The following is a 14,497-nucleotide window of genomic DNA, read 5'->3' as shown; positions in this document are numbered from 1 at the left end:
CCCAGCTACTCAGGAGGCTGAGGCAGGAGAATTGCTTGAACCCAGGAAGTGGAGGTTGCAGTGAGCCGAGGTCGCACCACTGCACTTCAGCCTGGCACCTGGTGACGGAGTGAGACGCTGTCTCAAAAAAAAAAAAAGATATAAAGTTGTCTGTCTATATGACACTTACCATGATAAATATTTTTCACAAATATAGTCCAAAAGTATCATCCCTGAAGTCTGCACAATTTTACTTGTTTTTTTTTATATATATAGTTCAGTTTGATTTTTAGCATATTCACAAAGTTGAATAACCATCACCACTATTATTCCAAAATATTTTCATTGTCCCAAAAACAAGCCCCATACCAGTATCAAATTAGCAGAAAGCAATCTCCTCCCCATTCCCTGGAAACGGTTTATCTAATTCTGTCTCTACAGATTTGTATTCCAAACATTCACATAAATAGGAATCATATAATGTGTGCCTTTTTGTATCTAGATTTTTTCATTTATCATGTTTTCAAGGCTCATCCAGATTGTAGCATGTATCAGAACTTCATATCCTTTTTCATTTAATTTTTTAATATGAATTCAGATATAATTCACATTTCATAAAACTTACGTTTTAAAAGTATACAATGCAATGGTTTTAGCATAGTCACAAAGTTGTGCAACCATCACTACTATCTAATTTCAGTATATTTCCATCACCCCATAAAGAAACTCCATGACCATCAGTAGTCTTCATTCCTTTCTTTTTAAAATAATTTATTTTTAATTTTTGTGGGTACATAATAGGCTTATATATTTATGGGGTATATATTTTGCTATAAGCATACAAGGTGTAATAATCACATCAGGATAAATGGGGTATCCATCACCTCAAGCATTATCCTTTATGCTACAATTAATTACACTCTTATTTTAAAATGTACAATTAAATTATGATTGACCATAGTCACCTGTTGGTCCATCAAATACTAGATCCTAATTATCCTGTTTGTTTGTATCCATTAACCATCCCCACTACCCACTCCAGACTGCCTTTCCCAGCCTCTGAAAATCTCCATGAGTTCAACCGTTTTAATTTTTAACTTCCACAAGTAACTGAGAACATGCTAAGATTGTCTTTCTGTGCCTGGCTTATTTCACTTAACATAATGACCTCTAGATCCATCCATGCTGTTGCAAATGACAGGATCTCATTCTTTTCTATGGCTGGCTAGTACTCCATCGTGTATATGTACCATATTTTCTTTCTCCATTCATCTGTTGAACACCTGGATTGCTTCCAAATCTTGGCTATTGTGAATAGTGCTGCAATAAAGATGGAAGTGCAGATAGCTCTTTGACATACTGATTTCCTTCTTTTGGGTGTATGCCTAGAAGTGGATTTGCTACATCAAATGGTAACTCAATTTCGAGTTTTTTGAGAAACCTCCAAACTGTTCTCCATAGTCATTGTACTAATTTACATTCCCATCAACAGTGTATGAGGACTTTGTTTTCTCCACATCCTCACCAGCATTTGCTATTGCCTGTCTTTTAGATAAAAGCCATTTTAACTGGCATGAGACAACATCTCATTGTAGTTTTCATTTGCATTTATCTGACGATCAGTGATATTGAACAATTTTCATACATTAGTTGGCCATTTGTGTGTCTCCTTTCAAGAAATGTATATTCAGATCTTTTGCCCATTTTTAAATCAAATTATTACATTTTTTTCCCACAGAGTTAGTCGAGCTCCTTATATAGTCTGGTTATTAATCCCTTGTCAGATGGATAGTTTGTAAGTATTTTCTCCCATTCTGTGGTTTATCTCTTCACTTTGTTGATTGTTTCCTTTGCTGTGCAGAAGCTTTTTAACTTGATGTGATTTATTCCTTCTATGGCTGGTTAATATCGCGCTGTATGGGAATACCACACTTTGTTTATCCATTCATCAATTGATGAACAGTTGAGTTGTTTCCACTTGTAATGCTATTATCAATAATACTGCTATGAAAAAGTTTTGGTATAGACATATGTTTTTCAGTTCTCCTGGGTGAATCCCTGGTATTGCTGGGACATGTGGTAACTATGTTTAACAGTTTAAAGAGCTGCCAGAGTGTTTTCCAAAGTGGCTGCGGCATTTTACATTTCCATTAGCAATATCTGAAGTTTCTCTACAGAAAATATTCTAGTTTCTCTACATCCTCACCAGCATTTGTTTTTGTCCATCTCTCTCATTATAGCCATCCTCACAGGTGTGAAATAGTATTTCATTGTGGATTTGATTGACATTTCCCTAACGACTAGTAATGTTGAGCATCTTTTCATATACTTAATGGCCATTTGTACATCTTCTTTGGCTAGCCAATTCTGGCAGCCCAATTGGATTGTGTCCTTGGGTTTTCACATATGTAATTTGTATGCTTTGGCTACGAGATCAGCTTTGGGTATATTTCAATGAATGCTGGAACTTGGATTTTAAAATATAATTAAAAGTTTGTTCTGCCATGGCTTTTGAGGATTTATAATTTAAAACTGGTATGTTATACCAGCCCAAATACCCAGTGTATTAAAACAAACTAGCACACAAAAGTCACTACTTCCTACCTTTTTGACCATCGGTAGCAGGCTCTTCCCTGGCCACAGCAATTCAAACCTGGTATTCTGTGTCCTCCAGATCTTTTCATTATCATACCTTCTCTGAAAGAGACATGAAATTAACCCATCACCTTCAAATTTCACACTCTCACTTAGCTTTTACAGCCTCCCAACATGGGACTAAATAAACCATCTCATTCTCACATGACTTTCCTCCCTACTCTCTCCTCCTCGTTCTCAACTAGCTCAGTGCTCTAATTGTTAGGCTGGGTACTCTAGAGTGTAAACTTGAAACACAGTCATTAGATATAGTCCTTCAGCATTCAGTGTGGCATGATTCTGTTTTGCACCACATAGGACCTGAAGCATCCTGTCTCCTGGCTCTAAATGTTAAGTGTTCCCTCCTCAACATGATGACACTGTGACAAAATAAAAGAGACCCCATGCATTTCCACATGCCTGCACAGGGATGGTTCCACTGCTGTTGAGACCATGGTGTGTCTCACCCACAGATGGCAGGCCATCTCTGTGGCTCTTCACACATAGTTCCAGAAAACTAGTTGAGCTAGTTGAGCTATGTCAAAGGAAGCAGAACATAGCTACTAGTTTTGAAAACAGTAGTATCTTAATTTTGAAAAAACATGACAAGAAAAAGCAGTAACAAACGCTAAACAAAAAAAAAATTTGGAACAACTACTAACAATGCTGTTAACTAGAACTTGAAAGTTAAGCTGTTTATGTTTTCAAGCTTTAATACTGTGAAAGAAAATGATCATAAATTTCCATCTGGTTATACAACATATTTTACATAGCATTATTTTAAAATAATCATCAAAATAAGTAGTAAACATTTAATGTTATAAGGGATTATAAAAGGAGATCTGATGTACTTGATTTTTAATGTATTCTTCTACACATCATACTTGCTATAGGTATTGAACACTTCCACTGTTGGGTTAGAAAGAATCTGTGCTGTAAGCACGTGGCAAAGACCGTGGAGCAGGTGCTACCATTATTTATCACAGGAGATGCTGACTCGTATGAATAGATCCCATCAGTTGCTCTAATTCTACTGGCAAGAAGAGAAGCTAGCAGTAAAGCCAGGAGGACTCCATCAGCGCGGCATGCTGCTATGTTAAGTGTTCATGCATATCAACTTTCCATATTTCTCTTTCAACGTTCATTGGAACTTACATGCCCTTTGGTCCCAAATCATGGATGAAAGATAGCTGGCTTATATCAAGAAACTCTGCCTGAAAAGAGGTAAAAAATCCAACTTTAGCAAGCAAAGAAATTCAAATGTATGCATTACAAAGCATGTATTAGGTATAGCTGTGTGTAAATACTGTTTGGTGTACTCCACAGACTATACAGATCCATAATAATGGCACTGCCCTCAAACACTGCAGATTAGACGTATATAAATTATTCAGACGCACCCTACTCGACCTTCTAAATCTCAAGAGAGTGATGTGTGCTCTAAGATGTAGAGATAAAATAGTCAAGAAGCTTGGAGAGAGAGAAAGAGAGAGTTTATTCCCAATATTCTCTTATTGTTTGTTTTTGTTGTACGGGGTGGGGATTGTGTGGCACAGTGTACACTCAAACAATAAAAGAATGTGAGAAGGGAGTGGTATCTGCAGGATCTGGAAGATGGACTGGATTTTTGGGCACACAGAAATGAGAGATGAATGGGGGGCTAGAACAGAAGTTCCAAGGTTATAGGATATACAGTTGGACTACAGTGAATAAGATGAAGGAAAAGAATGAAAAATTACACAGCAATGTAGGCTGAAAAGAGAGTGCTTTGAACATCAGGCATCACTAAAAGAATTATTTTTAATGAGTTGAAGAGAATTTTAGGCCCACCTTCACTGTATTAGAAGGTTGAAAACTGTAAATATTATAACAACAACTGCAGCTATATCTACTGAGTGCTATGTGTTGGTATCATACTACCCATTTTTCATGCACTATCTCAAACCCCTTTGAAGCAAGTGCTATTTTTCCCATTGCACAGAAGAGGAAGCTGAGGTTTATAGTAGGGGTAAGCAAAAATGTTCTGCAAAGAGCCAGAGAGGAAGTATCTTGGGCTTTGTAGGCATACGTTCCCTGTTGCAACCACTTAGCTCTGCCATTGTGGTGTGGAAATAGCCATAGGCACATACATAAATGAATAACCGTGGCTGTGTTCCAATAAAACCTTATTTATGGATGTAAAATACCAAGAGAATCTAATTTTTATGTGTCGCAAAACAGTATTCTTCTTTTGATTTTTTCCAACCACTTAAAAATATAAAAACTATTCTTAGTTCACAGAACATACAAAAACAGGCAATGGCCAATGGGCTGGATTTGGTCCACGAGCCTAGTTTGCCAGCCTCTGTTTTAGAGAAGTCAAGGAAGTTGTCCAAGGTCACATAGTCAGGGAGGGATTAACTCAGTATGATTAACTCACCATGAAGTCAGACCAAAGTCAGCGTCCTCAAAACTAAGCTGCAAAAGCAAAAAGTCCTTCAACATTTATCTTACTCGAATTGAGTTCCTTGCACATTCTAGGTAGGTAAGAGCTAGATGTAAATGTGGAGGCATAGAGGCTAAAAAACCAAATCAACATTCTGTAGTGTTTAGCATATGCAGATTTGCAGATTTTTTTAAAAAGTGACCAACAATAAGTTCAGATCCTTAGACTATGTCAATAACAACGTTGATAGAAAAACAAACACTAAAAAGATACTCTCCAGCATTAGAAAGCAGATGAGAGACTAGACACGGAAAACACTTCCCTCAATGAAGTTCTATAAGATGAACTGCATTAGATACATGTGAAAGTAGTTACCGAGGTATAGAGTAGTAGAGGGTGACCACTTCCTAGTTGATATGACATCACAGATGCAGGGATATTTGGACTAGGTTTATAAATGGGATTAACAAACCACAACGAAAGTTTTCCATGAAAGTTTTATATGTGACTAGATGTATCTAACACTACTCTTGTAAAAAAAATTACAAATATCTGAAAGCTGTCTATCCTTGTAAGGTTCATTTAAATGCATAAATTTTTCTCTTTTCTTAGGGTTATTTGCAGAAAATAGGTCTTTAAAATTCAAAAGGACTTAAATATCTTTTAAAAATCCTAAGTTAAACACATCTTCATATAGCATTTTTTAAATTGAGAATGTAAAAAGTCAAGGTCTCAGACAGGCATGGTGGCTCACACCTGTTATCCCCGCATTTTGGAAGGCCAATATGGGTAGATAACTTAGGTTTAAGAGTTCAACAGCAGACTGGCCAACATGGCAAAACCCCGTCTCTACTAAAAATGCAAAAAAATAGCCAGGCGGAGCGGTGCATGCCTGTAATCCCTGCTACTCAGGAGGCTGAGGCAGGAGAATCACTTGAACCCCAGAGGCAGAGGCTGCAGTGAGTGGAGACTGCAACCCTGCACGCCAGCCTGGATGACAGAGGGAGACTGTCTCAAAAAAAAAAAAAAAAAAAAGGAAAAAGCAAACCAAACAAAAAAACCCTCAAGGTCTTTAAATTTTCTGTCATATAAACAAGTAATTCACTCAGTATCATGCATTTTTATCTGGTTTGTGAAAATGCTTAATTAGAAAATGTAGTAACCCATGGGTTATTAGAAATGACACACAGATTGTCAGTCATAAAATCCACAATATTTCAAAATCCTAACTTTTCCTTTTATCTCTAGAGAGAGACAAATAATGCCAGTCCTAGCTGACACTTGAAGGATATACTCTACTACAGGGACACAACTAACTTATGCAAAGTCACAGAACAGCCTAAGGGAAGAACACGAAATGAAAACAAAAAGCACGGGAGCCACTCATCTCATGCCCGGATATTTTCTTATTTATATCGCTGTTATTATCATATAGTTGACAACAGAAATATTCTCTGAAATCATTCAGAAATCATAACTTTTGGAATATCATAACAAAATTGCTAAGTGTAAAGACTCTCATCTAAGTAGAAAAGCACACTTTAATAATGGAGAAAATTAAAAGTTCTACATTAATAATATGAAATTTAATTTATCCTAATAGCTTAGTAAAGTTTGACTGGAGAGAGATTTCAAGAAGGAACCTGCCCTATTATACAGAAAAAAACACACTTGGAAATAAACATTTTTCTAATACAGAGTTATCAAATCGAAAGTAAATGTGTCAAGGTCAACTGAGAGGCGTACCTAACTAATAAAAATTGAAATTTAACAAAGATGATGTTCTCCACACTTCTTAGTATGTCTTCATTGATATGAATTCCACCCTCCATATGGGCAGGTGACTCCCAGGAATAAGAATCTAAAGATCAACTTAGCCTAACAATATTTCACAAGACTTATTCCATTGATCTTCTGAGTAACATATAATCAATGCCTTTTTGTCTTCATTTTTTGGGAAAGAAATTTGTAAAATATGCAATGAAATAATGTTCTTGACACTAGATAAAAAGTGATCTCAATTTAAAAATTCCAACATGATCTACCAATTGGATACGTAAAAAATTAGAGAAACAGAGAAGCAAAAATACTTCCATTTCAAAAGACAAGCAACAAACCCTATGGTTAACAAAAAAGCCTGAAAATTACTTGGCAATCACGTACACACTGCCTCTACTGCTCATTTTTGTATAGTAAGAGATGAGTGACTTTCAGAGGCTCCTTTTATTTCCCAGGTAGCAAAAACTCAAGCAAACAGCCAGGTGAAAAATCATCAGATATAAGGAAGGTAAAAGCATTGAGTTGGGCAATGTCCTTGTAGACTCTGGTACTCCAGGAAAGGCAGAGAGCAAAGAAGACACCTAATCTATGAAAGAAACTGGGAGGGTGGACAAAGGCCTCAAGTCCTTCTTAACGCGAAGACTCAATCATAAGAAAGAAAACACTTCCCTTAATTTGAAGACTCAGCTGTTCAAATAGTACAGCTTTTCCCTGTTGGAATAAAAACACTGTGTGCATGTTTATTCTTAATCTAGTCTTCCCCTCAAGTTCAAGTTCATTCTACAAAACAAGGGAGAGGTGAACGCAGTATTATTGATCTGTGGGATGTTTTATTCAAGGTTTCAAAGTCATTACCTTCTTGGGGATAAGAATCTGAGTCACATGAGTTAAATGATTTACTTCAAGGTAGAGATACCATCCTATCAGCTTAGGGCCCTTCTCTTGGAAATTGTGCAATTTGTTCCATTTCTAGATTTTAATCTCAAGTATGAAAAAGGTACATTTATTGCTCCTTTTTCCTCTTATTTTACTTCCCTGGAAGATAAGGATTTTCCAGTTACTTATTAAAATGCCTTGCTAGTGAGTTCTCCACTACAGCCAGCACTAATGCAATTTCAGAATACAAAAGGAATTCCAGTTTGAGATTTTTTTGTCATGTTATTACACACCTCAGATACTGCTATTTTTAAATGTATTTATGCTTAGAGAAAAGGGGAAATACGTTTGTCCCCATTTTACAAATGAGCAAAGAAAACCGAACAAATCACCAATTAACTGCCTGACGATGACTACACTAAAACACTAGGAGAAGCTCTGTTTTGCAGAACCACAAGAAGGAAAAAAAAGAATTCAAAGCAGAGCAAGTCTTCACAGAGAAAAGTTCTGAGCACAAACCCAACCAACAACTATACAAAAGTGAGAGAAAAGAACTGTCCATGTCTAATTTCAAAGGTCATTTAAGAAAAATAAAGTCAGTGCTTTGAACCCAAAACCAAATTCCTTTGAGGAAAATCCTATTATACAAAGACCTTTATAATAAATCTCCATCTTTTTTTTTTTTTTTGAGACAGAGTCTTGCTCTGTGGCTCAGGCTGGAGTGCAGTGGCACAATCGTAGCTCACTGCAACCTCCATCTCCCAGGTTCAAGCAATTCTTCTGTCTCAGCCTCCCAAGTAGCTAGGATTACAGGCACCTACCAGCACACCAGGCTAATTTTTTTTTTTTTTTTTTTTTTTCTGAGAGAGTCTTGCTTTGTCTCCAGGTTGGAGTGCAGTGGTGCAATCTTGGCTCACTGCAACCTCTGCCTCCTGGGTTCAACAATTCTTCTGCCTCAGCCTCCAGAGTAGCTGGACTACTGGTGTGTGCCACCACACCCAGCTAATTTTTGTATTTTTAGCAGAGACGGGGTTTCACCATGTTGGCCAGGATAGTCTCGATGTGGTGACCTCGTGACCCACCCACATCAGCCTCCCAAAGTGCTGGGATTACAGGCATGAGCCACCACATCCGGCCTAACTTTTGTATTTTTAGCAGAGAGTTTCACCATATTTTCCAGGCTGGTCTTGAACTCTTGACCTCAGGTGATCTGCCCGCCTCAGCCTCCCAAAATGCTGGGATTGTAGGCATGAGCCACCATGCCCAGCCCTATCTCCACTTTTTAAAGTGGTATAATTTTACCAAGACATTTCTAAGCTGATCACAGCATTTTAGTTTAGTTCTCAAACTCCTGATGATAAGGATCACTTGAGCTATTTGTTAAACACACTTGTTCCAAATACAGATTTGGATGGCCCTATAGAGATTAAGATCATATCCTATTCAGTCCCTTGACCTATGATCCTTGATTCCATCTGCTTACAGACCTGAATTACCTTAAAATAAATTTATTTTATTATGTAAGTATAAATTTATTATATGCATCTTAAAATAACTTTTAATATGCTTTTTACAGATACTTTTTAGTATTTTCCGCAATAATTGAAGAAAACACATGGACTCCAATCTCATTTCACAAATGAGGCAGAGGCCTACAGATCTGGTCTTTAGGCCAGACTACATTAAAAAAAAAAAAAAGAATGTAAGAGAATTAATGTAATGAAATTGTATCCTATGCTGGAATCATATTGAACAATTCAGCTTTGGAGAGAATAATCTCAGTAACCGTCAAAAATGAGAGGGAGAATCTGTTCAGTCAGTTGCTAAGGAGGCTTTCCCTTCCAAAGGAAATGTTTATAAGTCACTCTGGAACTTCTAAATACAATATGGCTTAACTTTGAAAATATTTTTATGACTGGAAAAGTAATTAAAATGAACATTTTATAAATATAAACATTCTTCAGTCAATAGTAGAATCCCAGATGTAGAAAAGTACATGAAAAGAGAAGAATGAACTCACCAAGAACGGATAAAGCCAAAAGAAATAGTAAAAGTAAAGTCACAGGCAGGCAGAAAAGTAAAAGAAAAGGAATATTATTGCATAGGAATACTAATACACATTTAAATCATTGTCTATTAAAGAAAATAGCATGTCTGATTTCAGACAATACAACAGGAGATGTCACTTTTAATAACCACAGTGGTAGTATTCGTATTTATTATGTTATTTCAACAATACAAGTTCCTGAGTCCTAGAAGAAAGGAAACCCCCGCCTCCCATCATCCTTCTCCTGAGATCCTCTGGTAGAACTGAAATTCCTGTTTTCCTGAGAAAATCCTTCCCCAGGTTTTTTAAGCTCTCCAGGACTTGAAGCTCCTTCAAGTCCATTGAACGCCCCAGTGCAAGTTGCTGCAGGAAGTAAGTAGTGACCACCTAGACTCAGGTCAGCTGTGTGCAAAGGGGACCAGCTGGGTGTATAGTTGGACCAGACTGCGGACTGCATGCTGAAAGGCAGCAGGAAGGCAGCTCCTGTCATGAGAAACTTAGAGCCAAGGGCTCTCACATCTTCTCCAAAATATACTAAGGTCTTTCCTCTTTCTGTTTATGTGTTTATTTCATGCCCTTCTCTCAACTAGCGGCCAAATCACAATTGCACCAACTCTTGAGTTCTGCACATATATAATATAGATGCATATAACCCCCATCACCATATAATTCATGCAAATGTATACACACATATAATAAACCAGGGCATTCTCAGTTATCCAGACCTCTGGATAACCGAAGGCTAAACCTTTAAAAACACCCCACCTTTAACGGCGCAGAGCTAATTGTTTGCTGACACTAGAAAACCTACTCCCACCCTGCTTGCCAGCTGCACACCCCAAGCTTACTCTCTGTGGCTGCATCTAAGCCCCATCACCTCTTCTGTCTTTACTTGGATTCCTCAAGGGTTTTTTCTTTCCTAGCTTTCCCCATGCTTCTCACTTTCACATGAAAAGACAGGCCTTTAACAGGCATCAGAAACCAGTCAGATGGCGTCTCCCTGCGCATCACAAAATCCTTGGGCACTCAACGCCCCTCAACTGTTTTCATCACTTCCTACTCAACATTTATTCTTTGGAGCTAAACATGCTTTTTGGTACTTTCCGGGAAACCTGAGAAGAGAAGAAGGTTGATTTCTAGATAATCTAGCCTACAGCAACATTTTAAGTTCATATAAATCTATTCTTAAAGACATATTAAGTTCTATTCAACATTTTTTTTTTTTTTTTTTTTTTTTGAGACGGAATTTCGCTCTTGTTACCCAGGCTGGAGTGCAATGGCACGATCTCGGCTCACCGCAACCTCTGCCTCCTGGGATTAGGCGATTCTCCTGCCTCAGCCTCCTGAGTAGCTGGGATTACAGGCACACGCCACCATGTCCAGCTAATTTTTTGTATTTTTAGTAGAGACAGGGTTTCACGATGTTGACCAGGATGGTCTCGATCTGTTGACCTCGTGATCCACCCCCCTCGGCCTCCCAAAGTACTGGGATTACAGGCGTGAGCCACCGCGACCGGCCCCCTATTCAACATTTTTTAAACAGCATGACACCATTGTAAACTGAATCCTTGCTGTCCAATCATCTTTGTATTCACTTAATTTATGTTAATTCAAGGACAAATGTAAATGTGGATATAATCACTTGTGTTAATAAAATGATCCAAAATTTAGCTGACAATTTACTATAGTGAAAATTACTTCAAACTGAAATCACTGACCAGTACTTACTGTGGCATGATAGTTTTTATACATGGGCATTTTTAGTATCTTTGTCAAGTAATCTTCCAGTTGTTTCTGTAATGCAAATATTTTAGATACGTGTTAACATGGTCATACTTACTTTAAAAAATTAAACAGTAGTGACAATGATGAGATCATCATTTTCATCTTCTATAAGTTATTCAATTATTTATCAGTATAATCATGGGGCAAAGAATCCTGAATAGCATCCAAGTGTTATTTCCATAATTCTTTTGAACTATTATTTAAATATCTTATTGCTATTTAAACTTTCCATATGCTTAGGTCTTCTATAAACTGTTGACAAGCCCTGAGTTATATATTCTTTTAATCCTCCATAGCTATTATAAAGCAGGACTTGCTCATAGTAACTTTTTAAAGCATTTGTTGATATTACCAAAAACTTAAGATGTTTTTCAATTCTAACACTGGACTTATTATAAAAGATACACTACAATTTTTAAACAGCTTTTCAGGAAAAGAAAAGTGGGGAAAGGTTAAAGACTTTCTAGTAAAATGTACTGATTTTAAATATGCTAAACCATATGTGGGGGGAGATGAGGAGAAGAGGGATGTAGGCTTGGGGCACTGGAGCAACATATGTCAATCATAGTGACCATGATATAAAATCCAGCATGGTTTTGTTGAATCGCTAAGCATCATTTTCAGTTGAACTCATACATGTGCACACAGTAAACCAAAACTTTCTTTTTTTTTTATTTTTTTTTATTTTTTGAGACAGAGTCTTGCTCTGTCACCAGGCGCCAGGCTGGAGTGCCGTGGCGCGATCTAGGCTCACTGCAACCTCCCCCTCCCGGGTTCAAGCAATTCTCCTGCCTTAGCCTCCCAAGTAGCTGGGACTACAGGCACATGCCACCACGCCCAGCTGATTTTTTGTATTTTTAGTAGAGACGGGGTTTCACCATGTTGGCCAAGATGGTCTCGATCTCTTGACCTTGGGATGTGCCCACCTCGGCCTCCCAAAGTGCTGAGATTACAGGCGTGAGCCAACTATCTATTTTTATATGTCTAGGTATCTTGGAAAATATTTGGCCCAGACACCTACTAAGGCAGTTAAACAAGATGACAACTACAAAGGAGAAATCAAACGTTCCCTCTGGAACATAAACGTTTCAGATTACAAAACAGAACCCACGGAAATTAACAAATACTTGTTCATTTTCTAGTAAAAAAAAAAAGAAAGAAAGAAAAAAAGAAAAAAGTGAATCATCCACACTCCGCAGCACCCATCTCGGACGCAGGGCAGGCGGAAGCGCCCCTCCTCTGGAGTCTTCTGTCCAGGAGTGTGTGCCTGTCTGTACTCTGCTGTACTCTTCTCAGACCCTGACTGCTCCACTATAGTTTAGGAATGAGATTTTACAAATATTTAAGATGAGCTATTATAAACACAGAAGCTCATATATGGAAACATATTATTTTAAAAAGTAGATCTCAAAACCCACAACGAGTTCAATCTTTAACTCACAACAAGCCCAAGGATGTTCTAGCAGGAAGAACAGCTTCTCCGTAATGTTAAGTCCTAACCAAGAACACTCTTCCTCTTCTGAGAAAATGCAGCCACTATATGGCTTGAGAAAAGAAGGAAATGCCTAACTAGTTCCAGAAAAGCTAAACCAGCCTGGGTGATGGATGAGTGGATGGGAGGAGTTGCAGCCACACCTACTTCACCCCTGGGCAGATGCTATGTTTCTACAGCACTGCAAAAGTATGTTCAAAACAACAGAATAGTGAAGCCACTTACTCTTCTGCCAAGGAATTGTTCTTCTCTCATCATGTTTTCAGATGAACGGGGCAAACTGGGCATCTCTCGAGGCTCCTCTCGGACATTTTGCCTCCTAAATGTGTGTCTAAAACACAAACACCCAGAATGCAAATACTTATTAAATTAGTCTTTGACTATGACTTCAGTGTACCTTTCATGAGATGGCATATTTTTAAGAGACGACTTAAGTGAAAATATCTACCAACAATAGACTAGTTAGCCTATACTGTGAATTAAATAGACTTTTTATTTATTTATTTTAGAGATGGGGTCTTGCTCTGTTGCCCAGGCTGGAGGGCAGTGGTGTGATCATAGCTCACTGCAGCTTTAAACAATCCTTCCGTCACAGTCTCCCAAGTAGCGAGGACTACTACCTACCACCACATGCCACCACATCCAGCTAAATGTTTCCATTTTTTGCAGAGAGGAGGTCTTGCTATGTTACCCAGACTAGTCTCATATTCATGGCCCCAAGTGATTTTCCTACCTCAGCCTCCCAAAGTGGTGAGATTACAGGTGTAAGCCACCACACGCAGCCAAAACACACTTTCCATACAACTTGTATACTGGCATAATTAATTCCAAAATGGGTACCTTCTAGTGGGAATGGGGATGCGGATAAAGGCTTTGTACTTCAGCAGCTCTCTGTGAAATTCTTGAAAGTGCTTGAATTTCCTCTTAACTTGCCATTTAAATTCCCCATGTGTTAATTCAATAGTGTAAAGATTAATACTCGGTACCTACGGTGATACATAAAAATGTTTGATATTTTAGATAACAAGAAAAATTCCAAAAGCTTTCAATGAACAATATTTAAATAGTAAGTAAGAGGGAGGTATACTTAAGCCCAGCCTACTTCTTTGTGTAAGTACTTAAGTAAATTTTCTCAAAAGCAGCCATTTACAGAAATAATATTCTCTAAATGTTCACTTGATCAATTACATAAGACAAACTTCCAATCACACACAAGAGCTACTCCTACAAATGCTATTCCTCCAACATATGTGTGTGTGTGCATCCACGTGCACACACCCGAAACAAGGAACTAGTTGGGGGAGACGATGAGAGAAGGTTCTAATTAGCCTTCAGGGGTCCAGTCCACAAATATAAGCAGTGAACCAGGCAATTGGCAGGGGTGAGAGGTGTTGTGTACTAGGAGTGCCATCTTAGCTCTTTTTTTCCTTCAGAAATGGTATGACATGCCTTCTTTCCTCCTCTTCTGAAACACATTCCA

General features: G+C 37.9%; 1 protein-coding gene across 11 annotated transcripts in view; it reads right to left on the bottom strand.

Moving 5' to 3' along the window:
- PLD1 (phospholipase D1) overlaps nucleotides 1–14,497 on the bottom strand; it is a 231,114-nt gene that overhangs the window by 132,893 nt on the left and 83,724 nt on the right. For 7 of the 11 annotated variants that reach the window (XM_035278534.3, XM_078353837.1, XM_035278538.3 and 4 more), the window contains exons 4-8: nucleotides 13,858–14,003; nucleotides 13,243–13,348; nucleotides 11,469–11,534; nucleotides 3,769–3,827; nucleotides 2,584–2,676 (exon numbers count right to left, since the gene is read on the bottom strand). In XM_035278534.3, coding sequence (XP_035134425.2) covers nucleotides 2,584–2,676; nucleotides 3,769–3,827; nucleotides 11,469–11,534; nucleotides 13,243–13,348; nucleotides 13,858–14,003 — 470 coding nt within the window. The remainder of the gene's footprint in view (nucleotides 1–2,583; nucleotides 2,677–3,768; nucleotides 3,828–11,468; nucleotides 11,535–13,242; nucleotides 13,349–13,857; nucleotides 14,004–14,497) is intronic. The other 4 variants (XM_035278539.3, XM_078353841.1, XM_078353840.1 and 1 more) reach the window with 1 other exon arrangement.

Source organism: Callithrix jacchus, chromosome 17 (assembly GCF_049354715.1).
Source record: "Callithrix jacchus isolate 240 chromosome 17, calJac240_pri, whole genome shotgun sequence".
NCBI lineage: Eukaryota > Metazoa > Chordata > Mammalia > Primates > Cebidae > Callithrix > Callithrix jacchus.
This window is presented reverse-complemented; position numbering and strand designations above follow the sequence as displayed.